Consider the following 12,651-nt stretch of genomic DNA (forward strand, 5'->3'; position numbering starts at 1 on the left):
AGATTTTGTAGCGGAGGGGGGCTACAGGGATGGCTTTTCTGAGAAGTCACCACCTTCTCACCTTTTCTTCTAAAGACACAATATATTGCTGCCAGTGACATGAGAAGTCACTAATTGTGTCAGGACTGTGTGTTCTGTGGTTTAGGGATGCAGCCAGCCATCCCCTGCAGCTCACTGTGTGCCGTGTGAGCCGTTTGCTTTGCTTTAAATGTGCTGCCACAGTCAGAGGTTGAAGACAGCTGGTGCATTTCTCACCCCATAAGAGGAGCGAGAAGCCACCCAAGGCACACTCTGCTGCTGCACCCAGCCCCAGGTGTGGAAGAGCTGCTGTGAAGCTTTGCAGCCAGCCAGCATAGGTGGGACATGCTGATTTTTGACAGCCGTGGTAAACTAAAGCTCCATGAGATCCACGTGAGGCTCTTGCCATAAATAGCTGTGTGCCAGCAGCAGAGCTCTGGTCTTGGTGCATCCTTGCTTGCAGAGGTCTGGAGACAAAGCTGATAGATGTTGCCTCTAATGGGGTTGGGTTCTGCCAACCTGCATGAACAGAGCAGGGAGTTCTGCCAGCTCTGCTGACTCAGGTGAGCTCTGTGGGAATGCGTGACAGCCTTGCTGACCTTGTGCAGAGATGCTCTGGGCATGTTTTGCATGGTGCAGGGAGTTGGGTTTGAGCCTGAACAGAGCTGTAGGTTTCTGTTCCAGATGGTCAGGGTGAGTTCACAGGCACAGTCATTCCTGTTTCTGTTTACCAGCATGTGTCTGGTGATTTCCTAAGAGAAGATACAAGACTCTGTGCAATCTCCTCCATGTGTGCAAGACATACATAGTCACAGCTCTGTGAAGGTAAGCTTTTTTTCTCTGTCAGGAGCCAAAGTGATGTGCTCTTACTACAGCCTTCATGCAGAATTCATGCAGGTTCAGACTTGATGGATATTGGGGAAAATAAGAGGCTGAGCCCAGTGTTGGCAGCTACAGAAAACTGGCAAAGGCAGAAGGGAGGCAAGAGGGCAGGGTGCTGGGGTCTCTGCAGATGGCACTCAGCATTCCCCAGACTGAAAGCAATGCACTCCTCCCTCCCCTGCAGCATCCTGTGTCAGCTCACAGCCACCACCTGCGGAGCTTCGGTGTTTTTCAACCTGCTGCTTTGCTGACTAACACCTCCGCTTTCTGCCTGGCTCATTCATATTTTAGCCCATTTCCTGAGCTTTGAGGTGGCTTCTTCTATTGCTTTCCCTTCCAGTAGAACACTGTTACTCATGTCTCAGCTGTTCTCCTGCTATTTTTCACTTATTGTAATGTATGATTATTTTCCTCCTAAATGTCACCAGTCAGTAATAGGGTGTCTTGACCCTAGAGTTATGCCAGGTCTGTATTTTTGATGGTGCTGAGGATATTGGTTTAACTCCATTGTGACAGGAAGAAAATACAGAGGTAGTACTGTTTGTGGGGAGTTTTTTCCCCAAATCATGAACTTGATAACTGCAAGTGTGACTAGTTCCCTCTCCTACAGGATGGAATTGTCAGCTCTAAATGTTATTTTCTCTGCATATATTCTTGCTGATAAATACCTACAGATACCTATCCTCCTTCCAGTCATGGCAAAATGTTTTTGGGTCATGAATAACTCTAACAGAATCTACCAAGCCTTCCCTGGTGTGCCCTTCACACTTGCTTCTTGGTGAATATTGCCACTGTGAGCTGGGCTGAGACTACACTTTTAGTGAGTTAAGTTTGAGAAAAACAAGCCTTTAGGTGCAATATATTTAAATTTATGAAGCTGTTTGTCTTAGAGTGCCATCAGTGGTTTTGTTTTAAAAATTAGCTCTGTAATATCAAATGCATACAATTGCATGGTTTAAAAGCAGTATGGTTTGTGTCAGCCAGACTATCACTCTTTAGATCGATCACATACCTTTCCCTCCTTTCTCTGCACAAATAACAGTACGGGCACAGCTTGGAGAGTCCTGTGTAATCAGGGAGTGAAGGCTGCACCACTGTTCTGGTCTGCTATCCTCACAACAGAAAGATATTAATAAGTGCCTGGGGAATGTCTAGCTTAGCTGCTCAGCCTCACTGACCCTGTGCTGTCCCACACTGCACCCAACAGTGGTGACAATCTCCACAACCCACAGGCAGCATCAGCTGAGGCAAGTCTTTTCTAGAAGCTTGGGCCTGACACTGTGCCTGCAAGTGATCCACAAAGCACACAGAAGGGAGAGCTAGTCTCTTACAGAGACTGCTCCAAAACACTGTGAGGAGTAGCTTCTGTACTAAGTCTTGGGACCTTCTGTATGTGTGTTCTAACAGTGCACAACCAGCCCAGCTACCAGCAACTACCTGGGAAACATGGTCAAGAGCCACCTGCCCTGGCCTGAAAGACCTGATGTTTCTCCCAGATGGGAAAAAGGGTGGATCAGAGGCATGGAGGGCTGAATGTGGAGCCCACTCATCCTGCACCCTGCTGCTTTGTGCCAACTTTACTGCTGCAGTCTTCTTGGGTTATTCCAGCTCCTTGTTCTTTACCTTCCTACCACCACACTACACTGTGTGTGCCAAATCCCTCCACAGTGCTGCTCATTTCCCTCTTGGCCAAGGACACAAGCATGCATGGGCTCCTTGCAGCCCCTTTTAAGGTAGGTGTAGGTGAGTTGGCTGACCCTCCCTCAGTGTCAGCCTTGCAACCTGCAGAGCCCCAGCCCAGATACAAGCTGTAGGCATGAGATAGGGCAGGGATGAGCCCCCCACCTGTGTAGGAGCCAGACCATATCCCTGCCTGTTGTCTGAGGATTGGTGGTGTTGCCCTGGTCCTGGGGCCATTTTGGGGATGGATGGATGGAAGCCGAGTACAGTGGTGCTTGGCAGTCTCCAATGTGGCACGTGCTGTACTATGCAGTTTGGCTTAGCCCTTTAATACCGTGACACTGATGCCTCCTCACTCCAAGGGTCTTATTCCACCAGCCCCACTATGACCTTTTAGCTATGTGAGTTTTTATCGGCTCTCCCACCCTTTTCTCATGTCAGAGATCAGAGCAGTACAGTAATAAATATTGTGTGGGTGTCTGGACCTGAATTCATCACCTCCTCTCACCACATCCTTCTGTCAGCACAGTAATACTGATACAGTAGTGACGTCAATCTCCATTTATCGCTGTGTATTCCAACACACAACGGCCCTTGGTTGAGCACAAGTAGGCTTTGCTCTTAGTGCAGATGAGACCCACCTTCCCCCCAGCTCCTGCGCAGAGGGGCTCTGCAGTCGCAGTCATGAATTAGCCAGGCTGGCCATGGAGGTGTTGGAGGGCTGAAATGCACAGGACAGGGCAGGTAATGTCCATGTTTCCACCAGTTTTCCCTGCTGCCGGTTTGTTGCTGCTTGATATTTGCAACTTCACTGTAACTCTTTCTTACAGCTGACATGCCCTTTGTGCCCTGCCTGTCATTGCTGTTGGCCTCTACTGAACAGCTGGAGCATTCCCCTGTCTCCCTATTGCTTCAGCTTTGTGATTAGATGGCAGTGTGTATTGATAAGGAATTTTTTTCAAGAAGAGAGCTTGTTTGGGCATATAACTGGTGGAGTGTGTCTTCCACTCTTTTTTTAGCTTGGATGTAGCAAAACTCATTTTCTCATGCTTGGAAATATCCTCTTTTTTACCTAAACTGAGTTCTTAATTAGTTTTGGTTTGAGTTGGGTTTGTTTTTTGGTGGGGTTTTTTTGCTGTTTTGTTTGTTTGCTGGAGGGGGGGTGCATTTGGTTCTGGGATTTGTTTTGTTTTGGTTTTTGGAAGTTTTGTAAGTGCATACATTTCCTGAAAATACTTCAGATTGAGAGCTTAGACTGCATCCGTCTTTGGCAGCTTATAATATCATATTTCTAGATCCTTAACAAAAAATAATCTTCATAAATGTCTGTGTCTGTATTGATCCTGTTTCCTATTCACTGGTATATTAAAACCTTGTAGCATCATTTACATATGCATATCTATATGAATGCTGATCAATTCTATTGCTGTGGTCTTGCACACTGTGCCCTCGGATACCCCAGGGTTTGCAGCAGTGGCACTCAGCAGCTGTACAATGCCTGACATTTTATAAGAATTAAGTGACTGTGTTTCAAGGCTCCGTAAAGCTGACTTGGAGTTCCCGTTTCATAGACCAAGATGGTCTGAATGAGGAGGTAGAAAGAACTTATCTAATGCCTGACAGGGAACAAGCTCCTGGCTCTGCTCATTGCCCCTTGCCGTTCTTCCCTCCAGGTGAACAATCGCGTGCTGACAGATGGAAGCAAATGGTAAGTGTGTGACAAATGGAGGGGTGTAGGAAAGGTGGGGATCTCAATCACAGACTTGAATTGAGGTTTGCAGGGGACCTGACTGGAGAAAGCTTCAGAACAAGGGCAGTTATACATCTCCATTGAAGTAATGAGGTCTTTCAGACATCAAAGAGCACAAAGACACTGCTGCAGAGCTGCAGCTTTCCCAGCTCTTCTGCATATGCCTTGTCTGCCCATGTCTTGCCACAACCTGGAGCACACACAGGGGATCAGACACACAGCACTGACACTGTCTGTGGTGCTCTCAGAGGCTGCAGTCCCTTCCCACCACACTGAGATAGGAGAACTCTGCAAGAAGAGAAGGAGATAAGTGTTGTACTAGTCTGTGGGCACTGGCAGGGGTAAGAGATGGTACAGTGAAGTCCCAAGTGAGGACTTGGACTTTACCCATGTTAGCAGATCCTACTGCTTTTCTTTTTATTTTTCCACTGTGTTCTTATTCAGGAACCTCCCTTCTAGATTACAATGCTGCCTGTTAACCTCTCTCCATTGTGTAATGGCAGCCTTTGGTAACTCCATAAAACATCTTCCCAATGAGCTACTTGTGTTTCTTGCTTCAAGTTTTCCTTGTTCAGTCCCTCCTGTCTCATTGGGTTGATGGTACCACTCTGAGGAGTGGAAGGCAAGTAGGGGAGGCACTTGGAAGAAACCATAGTCCACTAGGTAAAAGCAGCAAATACTTTCCTTGTGTTGCTCTGTTCATTTAGGCAAGAATGGGGGTGAAATGAGGGAGCCACAGCAGTCTCACGGATATAAAGTGGCAGAGGCCCTGCCAATTGGATTCTGAAACAAGTGGTGGGCCTGCAGACCTCTCTAAGGACCCAGCCCTTCCCTCCTTCCTTCCTCTGCTGAAGAAGAGGCAGCAAGTTGCCTTTCTTGGCCTTCCAGGGTGGCCAAGACTGTGGAGTATGACAGTCACAAAACGAAGTGATACTGAGATGGGCTTATGGTACAGCCAATCTTGGCATGGATGAGCAGGTTTCAGATGGCAGGATAACAACAGGCCTTCCTCAAAGGAATGGGGATTTGGAGAAGAGCAGTGGAAGGATGAGTGGGAGTACAAGGTGGGGTTAGACAGTGGGCTGTATCTCAGTGACCAGGAAGTGCACCCCCAGAAGTAGTGGTAACAGCAAGAGTTATTATATAGAGGAAACTTGGAGAGCTGGGACCAGAGGGATCAAGAAAAGGTGTTTCCTCAAGGTGATGTATGATGCAGAAAGAAAGGCTGGAGTGGGGGGGAAGAGAGCTTCTGTCCTGCCACTGGCAGCAGGTGAGAGAGGCTGGCAGGGTGCCTGGGGCTTCTTGCTGAGCTGGAGCAGTGCTTCCTGGGCAGGATATGTTTGGCAGGAAAGGAGGGGCAGCAGCTGCACCACTGCTCCCACTGCAGGGCTGAGGTGCTGCAGCCACTGAATGTCTGTGGCACCTCCAGAATGAGATGAGGCTTGCTGATCTCCTCTGGCACCTGGGGAGCACATCCCTGAGCTCACACAGGGCTACAGGGGCTTTCTGCTGGCTGCTAAATTTATTTGCTTTCATTATTTGAGTAAACCTGGGAAATTTTTTTAACACCACAAATGTTCCCCACGTGGTAGAGGCCTCACTGGCTTCTCTCTGCTGAGTGACTGTCTGGGTGTTTGCTGCTGGTGGTGGAGGCAGCACAGGCACCCAAGAACCTGGATACCTGCAACCCCCCATATCAGTACAGGCTGGAGATAAATGGATCAAGAATAGCTTTGCTGAGAAGGACTTGTGGGTGCTGGTGGACAAAAAGCTGGATATAAGCCATCCATGTGCACTGGTAGCCCAGAAACCACCTGTGCCCTGGGCTGCATCCCCAGCAGTGTGGACAGCAGGTTGAGGAAGGGGATTCTCCCCCTCTGCTCTTGTGAGACCCCCCACCTGAAGTTCTGCCTGCAGCCCTGGGACCCCCAACATGAAAAGGAGCTGCTGTACTGAGTCCAGAGAAGGCCATGGAGGTGCTCCAAGGACTGGAGAGGCTACAGACAGGTTGAGAGAGCTGGAGTTGTTCAGCTTGGAGAAGAGAAGGCTCTAGAGAGACCTTATTGCAGCCTTTCAGTATTTAAAGGAAGCTAGTAAGATATGGACAGACTTTTTAGCAGAATCTGTTGTAATAGGACAAGGGGTGATGGTTTTAAATTAAAAGAGGGTAGGTCAGACTATGTGGCATGGCACCGAAGTGCATCAGCACAGCCTTTCCCTGCAGTCACTGCTGTACATTGTTCTCTTTTGTGCCACATGGGAGGCGGGTTTTTTTTCTGGTATGTCTTCCTGGAGTCCCTTAGCTAGATATTTTGTGTTTATTTAACCATGGGTAGGCCAAATCAATGACTTCTCACCAGCCTTGCTCATACAGATCCACAATGATCTTCAGACTCTTTTTGACTAATTCACTGCACAGATGTTTAACCCTCAGCAATGTCACTTCCCATAGTAGTAAGCCATTTCTAGTTGCAGGAAACTAATGAATGAAAAAATGGGTTAGCACTTAACCCAAGAGCCTTTCCTGTTGCATGGATAGCCTAAGGCTGCAGTCACTGCTGCTTTCTCTGTGCACATGCTGGCAAGGAACAAGGATTTCACTGACCTCACCTGTGGCCAGTTGGCAGGGCTGTTGATCATCCCTCCCTCAGCCCATGGAGTAGATACACAACACAGGAGAGCTGAAATTACTTGCCTAAATAAAGCACTTTTAGACATTTAATGAAAGCAAGATCAATTCCACCTCAACCTTCATTGTATTAGTAGATGTCTGAGCTGAGCTTTTAATTGATTGGGGGGTTTTGTTTGTGTTTTTCTTTTTTTCTTTTTCCCCCTCTCCCCCAGGACATCCAGTCCGAACCAACATGAGGAACAAATGGTGGCTCCAGAATATTTCCTTCTTCCTTTTATTCCAATACAGTAAGTTCTCTGATATTTTTTTTCCAGGCTGTACACCCACAGGATTTATCTTGACAGTTGTTGCCAGCTCTGATGAGATGTGCATGAGCCAAGGTTGCCATGGGACAGCAAGCACAAGATACGGTAGCAGGGGAGAGGGTTCTATGGGATAAGGAGTGGAACACAGGCACAGGAAGGTGCACAGCTGGGCAGAGCTCAGCCAGGCTGCAGACTGCTGTGGGGAGCAGCACCAGCAGGGAGAGTGCAGAGTTAGTGCTTGGCCTGACCTGAAATGTCTCCCAGTGACGTTAGAGTAGGATTTCCCCCACCCAAAAACCCCATTGCTGTAGCAAAGATTCTGGTGGCCAAGACCACGGCTTATGGTTGCTGTTGGCAGGCCTGCCAGGGACAGTGGAGTGAACCTCTCCTGATCTGAGCCCCTTGGCTCAGGACTGGACTGTGCAGAAAGTCACCCACCCTTTTTGCTGGTTCCTACCCACACTGCAAACTCCATATGACTCAGAGCTGACTCTCTGAACAGGTCAGCTGGACAGGACAAGGCAGTGACAACTGTGTCTGCAGAGAAACTCACTATCTTAAGTGCTGCTTCTAGGCAGAGCATTGGACCTGCTCCAATTAAACCTAAATTAACAGAAAAGATGCATTCAGAGTTATATATTCCTGCCATATGGGACCTTTGTGATGTTTGGCCTGAATTTTGTGTGATGCAAGCCAGGGAATTACTGTGTACTAATTTCAGTTTGAATCAATCTAGATCTTACTGTTAGAAGTGTTTGAATTTTGTTTCTGAAGCTGTCAAGGACAGACACTTCATCCTAGATCTAACTGGGTTTAGGACACTTAATTATTTCTTTCCCAGTAAAAAGTTATCCTCTTAATTTTGTTAACAGGTTCTTGCCCAAAGATACACTTGCAGCTTACCAGCTACCTAGGAATAGTAGTCCGTTTGACTAATTAACATAATAGCTTAGCAGAATGCTAATTACTAATGCTTAACAGTTTATTAGTACTTGCTGTCCTTGCTAAAGGAAAGCAAGAGATTTCTAACCCCATTTTTGTAGGAGAGTAAAGTTAGGCTAAAGGAGAAAAAGTATGTTACTCAGGACTCTGGACCAAACAGTGCCTGGACCAGGACCCTCAGAAGAGTCTATTGAGGGTTCAAAATGAAAAGAGAAATATTAATTAAAATTTTAGAACAAAATTCTGATGAAAAAGTCAAAATGAAAAAAAGTGACAGCCATATCACTTGAATAATTTACAGTTTTAAAAAGCATATGTACATCCTTGGGGCCAGTCTGTTGCAAATATCCTCAAATTTCTTCTGTCCCTCTCCCAGCTCTTTGGAGAAATGGGGGTCTTGCATACAAATCTGAGTGCTGCCCAGAGTTCACATATGGAGAGCAGGAGGACTGGGAAGTAAATGTTGTGATGGGTGACATCAGCAAGGAAAAGTTGGACTTTGTTTTCCTTTGAACTTACCCTGTCCTAGGAGGAGGCTGCTCCCTCCACCGGACACCCCTACAGTGCATTGGGACTGTAAAGGCAGAGACAGCTTGTTTGTGGGGACAGTCAATTGATCTGGAGGGCAGAACAGATGTTTTTGGTCCATCAGTGCACGTGCTGCCTGCATTCCACGTTGGTGGTGATTCTCTGCATACAGCTTCAGCTGTAAAATTTGGCATTGTGGTTGTTGAACATATTGTATCAGTCTGCTTTCATCATCTGCAAACAACACTGAACACAAAGCATGTTGCAAAGGGAAAGGAGGAAGCAGGGAGTGCATCTTCTCTAACCAGACAAGCAGCAGAATGACAATGGGAGGAGAGCTTGCAGCATGGCCAGTGTCAAAGGATTTGGGTGCCTGATGGCTGTGAAGTGATATGTTCTCATGAGGCTGGGGGCAGCCCTGATGGTAGGGGAGGACCTGTGCTTGATTTAATCATGGATGTTACAACCTTGAGCCTCTTTCTAGATGACACCAATTTTATTCCCATCAGAAAGGGGTGATACTGTACATGTCAGAGATGAATGGTCACTGCAGGAGGCATGGTTTGCACCAGCATGGCATGCTGCATCTCCTGCAGGCCTTTCCTCACTCAGCCATTCCTAGGGTAGTGGTGATAGTTTTAGTCAGTCCAGGGTGCTGTCAGGAAAGGACTCATCAATGCAGACATTTCTCACTGTGCTGCATCTTCCCTGTCTTGAAATCCAGGGAGATAACTGAAGTGTGTTATGCACAGGACAATGGTGCTTGTGTACAGCACATGTCAGATACTGATCTGTGAGCAGAGCTCCTGCAGAACAGTTATAAGAGCATAGATGTTGCTTTGTGACCACTTTCAAATGACTTAATTTTCTTAATGACCAGTGTAAATTCTACAATTGCCTCTGAAGTTTTCTTTACAAGTAATTAAATTGTGCCTATCAGAATGATTAACAGAAATTTTAATAATTATAAATTTGCAATTTTTTTTCCAAAATTTCATGAAAAACATCAAACCTCTGGAGCTGGACATGAAATGTATTGATGCTGCAGATGTCAAGCTGTAGAAAATAGAGAGAGGCAAAGAAAGAATTGCACATTTAAAAAAAAAGTGGTATTTTAGTGAAGTGCCATGTATATGTCATACAATGAAAACTAGACTTGCAAAGAATAGTACTCAATTTAGGAAGTGGTGTCATAAAAATGTTTGAATATAGTACTGCTTCTTACTGGGTTATCATGCCTATTCTATGTGCCATATAAGTGAAGACTCTTGCCAAAATATGTGACTCTGCTGTAGTGACTGTATGAGAAGGGACAGGGATAAGTCTGAAAATTCAGTCACAATTTGGGCACTTTCTGATTTTGGCTGCCACAGTATTTTTAATAGATTTTTGTTTGTCACTTATCTTGCTGTCAAAGACTTGTCATCCTGTAGAGCTGGAACACATCTTAACTCCAAGACTGGAGATTTTTGTAAAGGCAGGAGGAGGGCTGTCACAGAGTGATCTGTTCCCTTCAGATTTAGTGAGAACCCTGAGGACTGCATATGTTGGTATAAAGTTCTGCTTGCTTTGTCATGGAAGTTGATATTGTGTTTTTTCTTACCAAATCTACAGCTGTGTGTTGTGAAAACCTCACTTGTTTTGTGGACTACATACAGACCCTGTCCTGTATCCTGAAAAATGACTTGGGTGCTGGTTCATACAACCTCACTGCAACATGGTATGTCTTGGTAGGATGAGCAAAGTCTAGTTAGCAGGAACCTCTGCATGGCCATAGCACAGCGCTGACCTTCTGTCCTCTTTGTTGAGTAGAAATCCTGTTCTTGCTGATATGCTGGTTTTTTACTTGGCATTTCACACTTCAGCTACCGACTTCCCCCATAGCAAAGGACCCCTGGTTCCTGTCTCCACTGACTGCTATGCTGACTCCAGCTTCCTTAGCATTGCCTGCTCTCTTCCCATGGGAATACCTTGCCCTTTGCTGCTGTTAACAGAGAACTTTCACCCATGTGCATTGGCAGGGCTCATGCAGATTGTTCAACCCCATATGGCTGCTGTTCTGCCCCAGCAAGGGCGTGGATGCAGTCCTGGGTTGTGCAGCCCTGAGGAGCACCTTTCCTTTTGACAAACGCTTTTCTACTTCTCTCAAAGATGCTAAGCTGAGCAAATAGAAAGGGGAAAACATCTGTCAAAGTTCAAAGATAAATTTTTATTTTAACATGTTGGTATTTTTTTTAACCAAGTTCTATGCCTGGTGGTTCAGCAACAAATTAATACAACCACAGCATGTGGTAGATGTGGACTTATTTGTTTTGGGTTTTTTAGGATTCCTGAGGAAGATCCTGAAAATATTGTGGCTGCGTGCAGTCTCCTGCAATTGTCCAGGAACACCAGTCACACAGAGTACATGTGCACTGTGGACATGACTGAACTCCTAGGAGATACCAAAGTCCAAGTGGATGTTACAGAGGTAGCTGATAGGCAGCAAGTGATTTCCAAAGACTTTTATTTGTCAGACAACAGTAAGTACAAAAATGGTGGATTTGATAAATACTGTCTGACTATGTCTACGTGCCAGGATAGTCTGGGCAAGGAGTGAGCATGGCAGCAAGTGGTGGGGGCTACATTTGGTATACACTCATCTACACAGAGCAGTGTGTTCTTATTGTCACTATTATGCTTAAGGCTGAGCTTAGAGCTGGCTTAGTCCATGCTTTTCGTGGGGAAATTCCTTTTCACCATGAAGCAATAGGTGACAAATTTCCACCTTAGACCAGTCTCATACCTAGATTATTATGCAGGAATTTGTTCTTGGCTGGATTCTAAAGGGCAGGAGGAATTGCTTTATTGCAAATGTCACAAATCATAGAATCCTTAAAATGGTTTGGGCTGGAAGGGACCTTAAAGATCATCAAGTTCCAACCCTGTGCCACGGGCAGGGACACCTTCCATTAGACCAGGTTGCTCCAAGCCCTGTCCAACCCAGCCTTGAACACTTCCAGGGATGGGGCAGCCACAGCTTCTCTGGGCAATCTGTGCCTCACCACCCTCACAGCCAAGAATTTCTCCCCAATATACAATCTTACCCTGCCCTCTGTCAGTGTGAAGCCACTTCCTTTTGTCCTATCAGTACATGCCCTAGTCAAAAGTCCTTTTCCAGCTCTCTTCTTATCTCAAAGGAGTTCCAGAAGGCTTTTGCAGTGGACACCTAAAATGACATTATTTTGGGTGGCACAAGGTGTCCCAGATGCAATGGATGTAGCAGTTCCCCTTTATGAGGCAATTCCTAATCATCTCTCCTGCATGACAGGAAGATTGAATGCAATTATGCAGCTGACTTGGAATGCTGGTATGTTCTGGTTGTGTAGCAAACTGAAGAAAAGGAGGGGTTAGTCAGGCAGATGGGTACCGTGCAGGCATATGAAAAGGATTTTTCTACTTGGATTCTTCTGAAATTAAACTTTATTTGAGAAGTGTTGTCTTTTTGACAAATGCCATAACATTTCAGGAAGTCCCCTTGAGTCCATTACAGACTAGAGATTGGGCAGTAGTGCTTTGCATACCTACTGAAGGTCCCTGTCCAGAGGCATTGTAGCTCAGTAGCAGGCCCTGCTGGAGTTTTTCGTTACTGCTTTTCCATGCGTGAACACACCCTGCAGAGATATAAAAGCTTGGGTTTTGGGCACTTAGGACACAGGGAATTGCACCGGGTTTATGCAGTGTCCCCTTGCCTCAGCTTTTCCTGATGTCTGTTACATTGAGGAATATTTCCCCAATTTTTCAAGTGATCATGACCTCATAGAGTCCTCTTATGTCATGAGAAGAGCAAGGTGCTCTACTCTTTACATCTCCCAGGAGTTATTATCCTCTTGTACTATCTTCTCCTGCTCCCTAAGCAATGAGGAGGTTCAGAG

At 46.1% G+C, this 12,651-nt stretch overlaps 1 protein-coding gene across 6 annotated transcripts in view; it reads left to right on the forward strand.

Annotated features, from left to right (window-relative positions):
- Window positions 1-12,651, forward strand: part of IL21R (interleukin 21 receptor) — a 23,967-nt gene continuing 11,316 nt past the window's right edge. For 4 of the 6 annotated variants that reach the window (XM_027684094.1, XM_027684095.1, XM_027684096.1 and 1 more), the window contains exons 1-4: window positions 1-581; window positions 7,175-7,249; window positions 10,352-10,457; window positions 11,063-11,259. In XM_027684094.1, coding sequence (XP_027539895.1) covers window positions 542-581; window positions 7,175-7,249; window positions 10,352-10,457; window positions 11,063-11,259 — 418 coding nt within the window. In that variant the 5' untranslated portion in view covers window positions 1-541. Of the gene's footprint in view, window positions 7,250-10,351; window positions 10,458-11,062; window positions 11,260-12,651 lie in introns of all 6 variants that reach the window. The other 2 variants (XM_027684099.1, XM_027684100.1) reach the window with 2 other exon arrangements.

The sequence above is a fragment of the Neopelma chrysocephalum genome, unplaced genomic scaffold, assembly GCF_003984885.1.
Source record: "Neopelma chrysocephalum unplaced genomic scaffold, ASM398488v2 Primary Assembly neopelma1_65b, whole genome shotgun sequence".
Classification (NCBI taxonomy): Eukaryota; Metazoa; Chordata; class Aves; order Passeriformes; family Pipridae; genus Neopelma; species Neopelma chrysocephalum.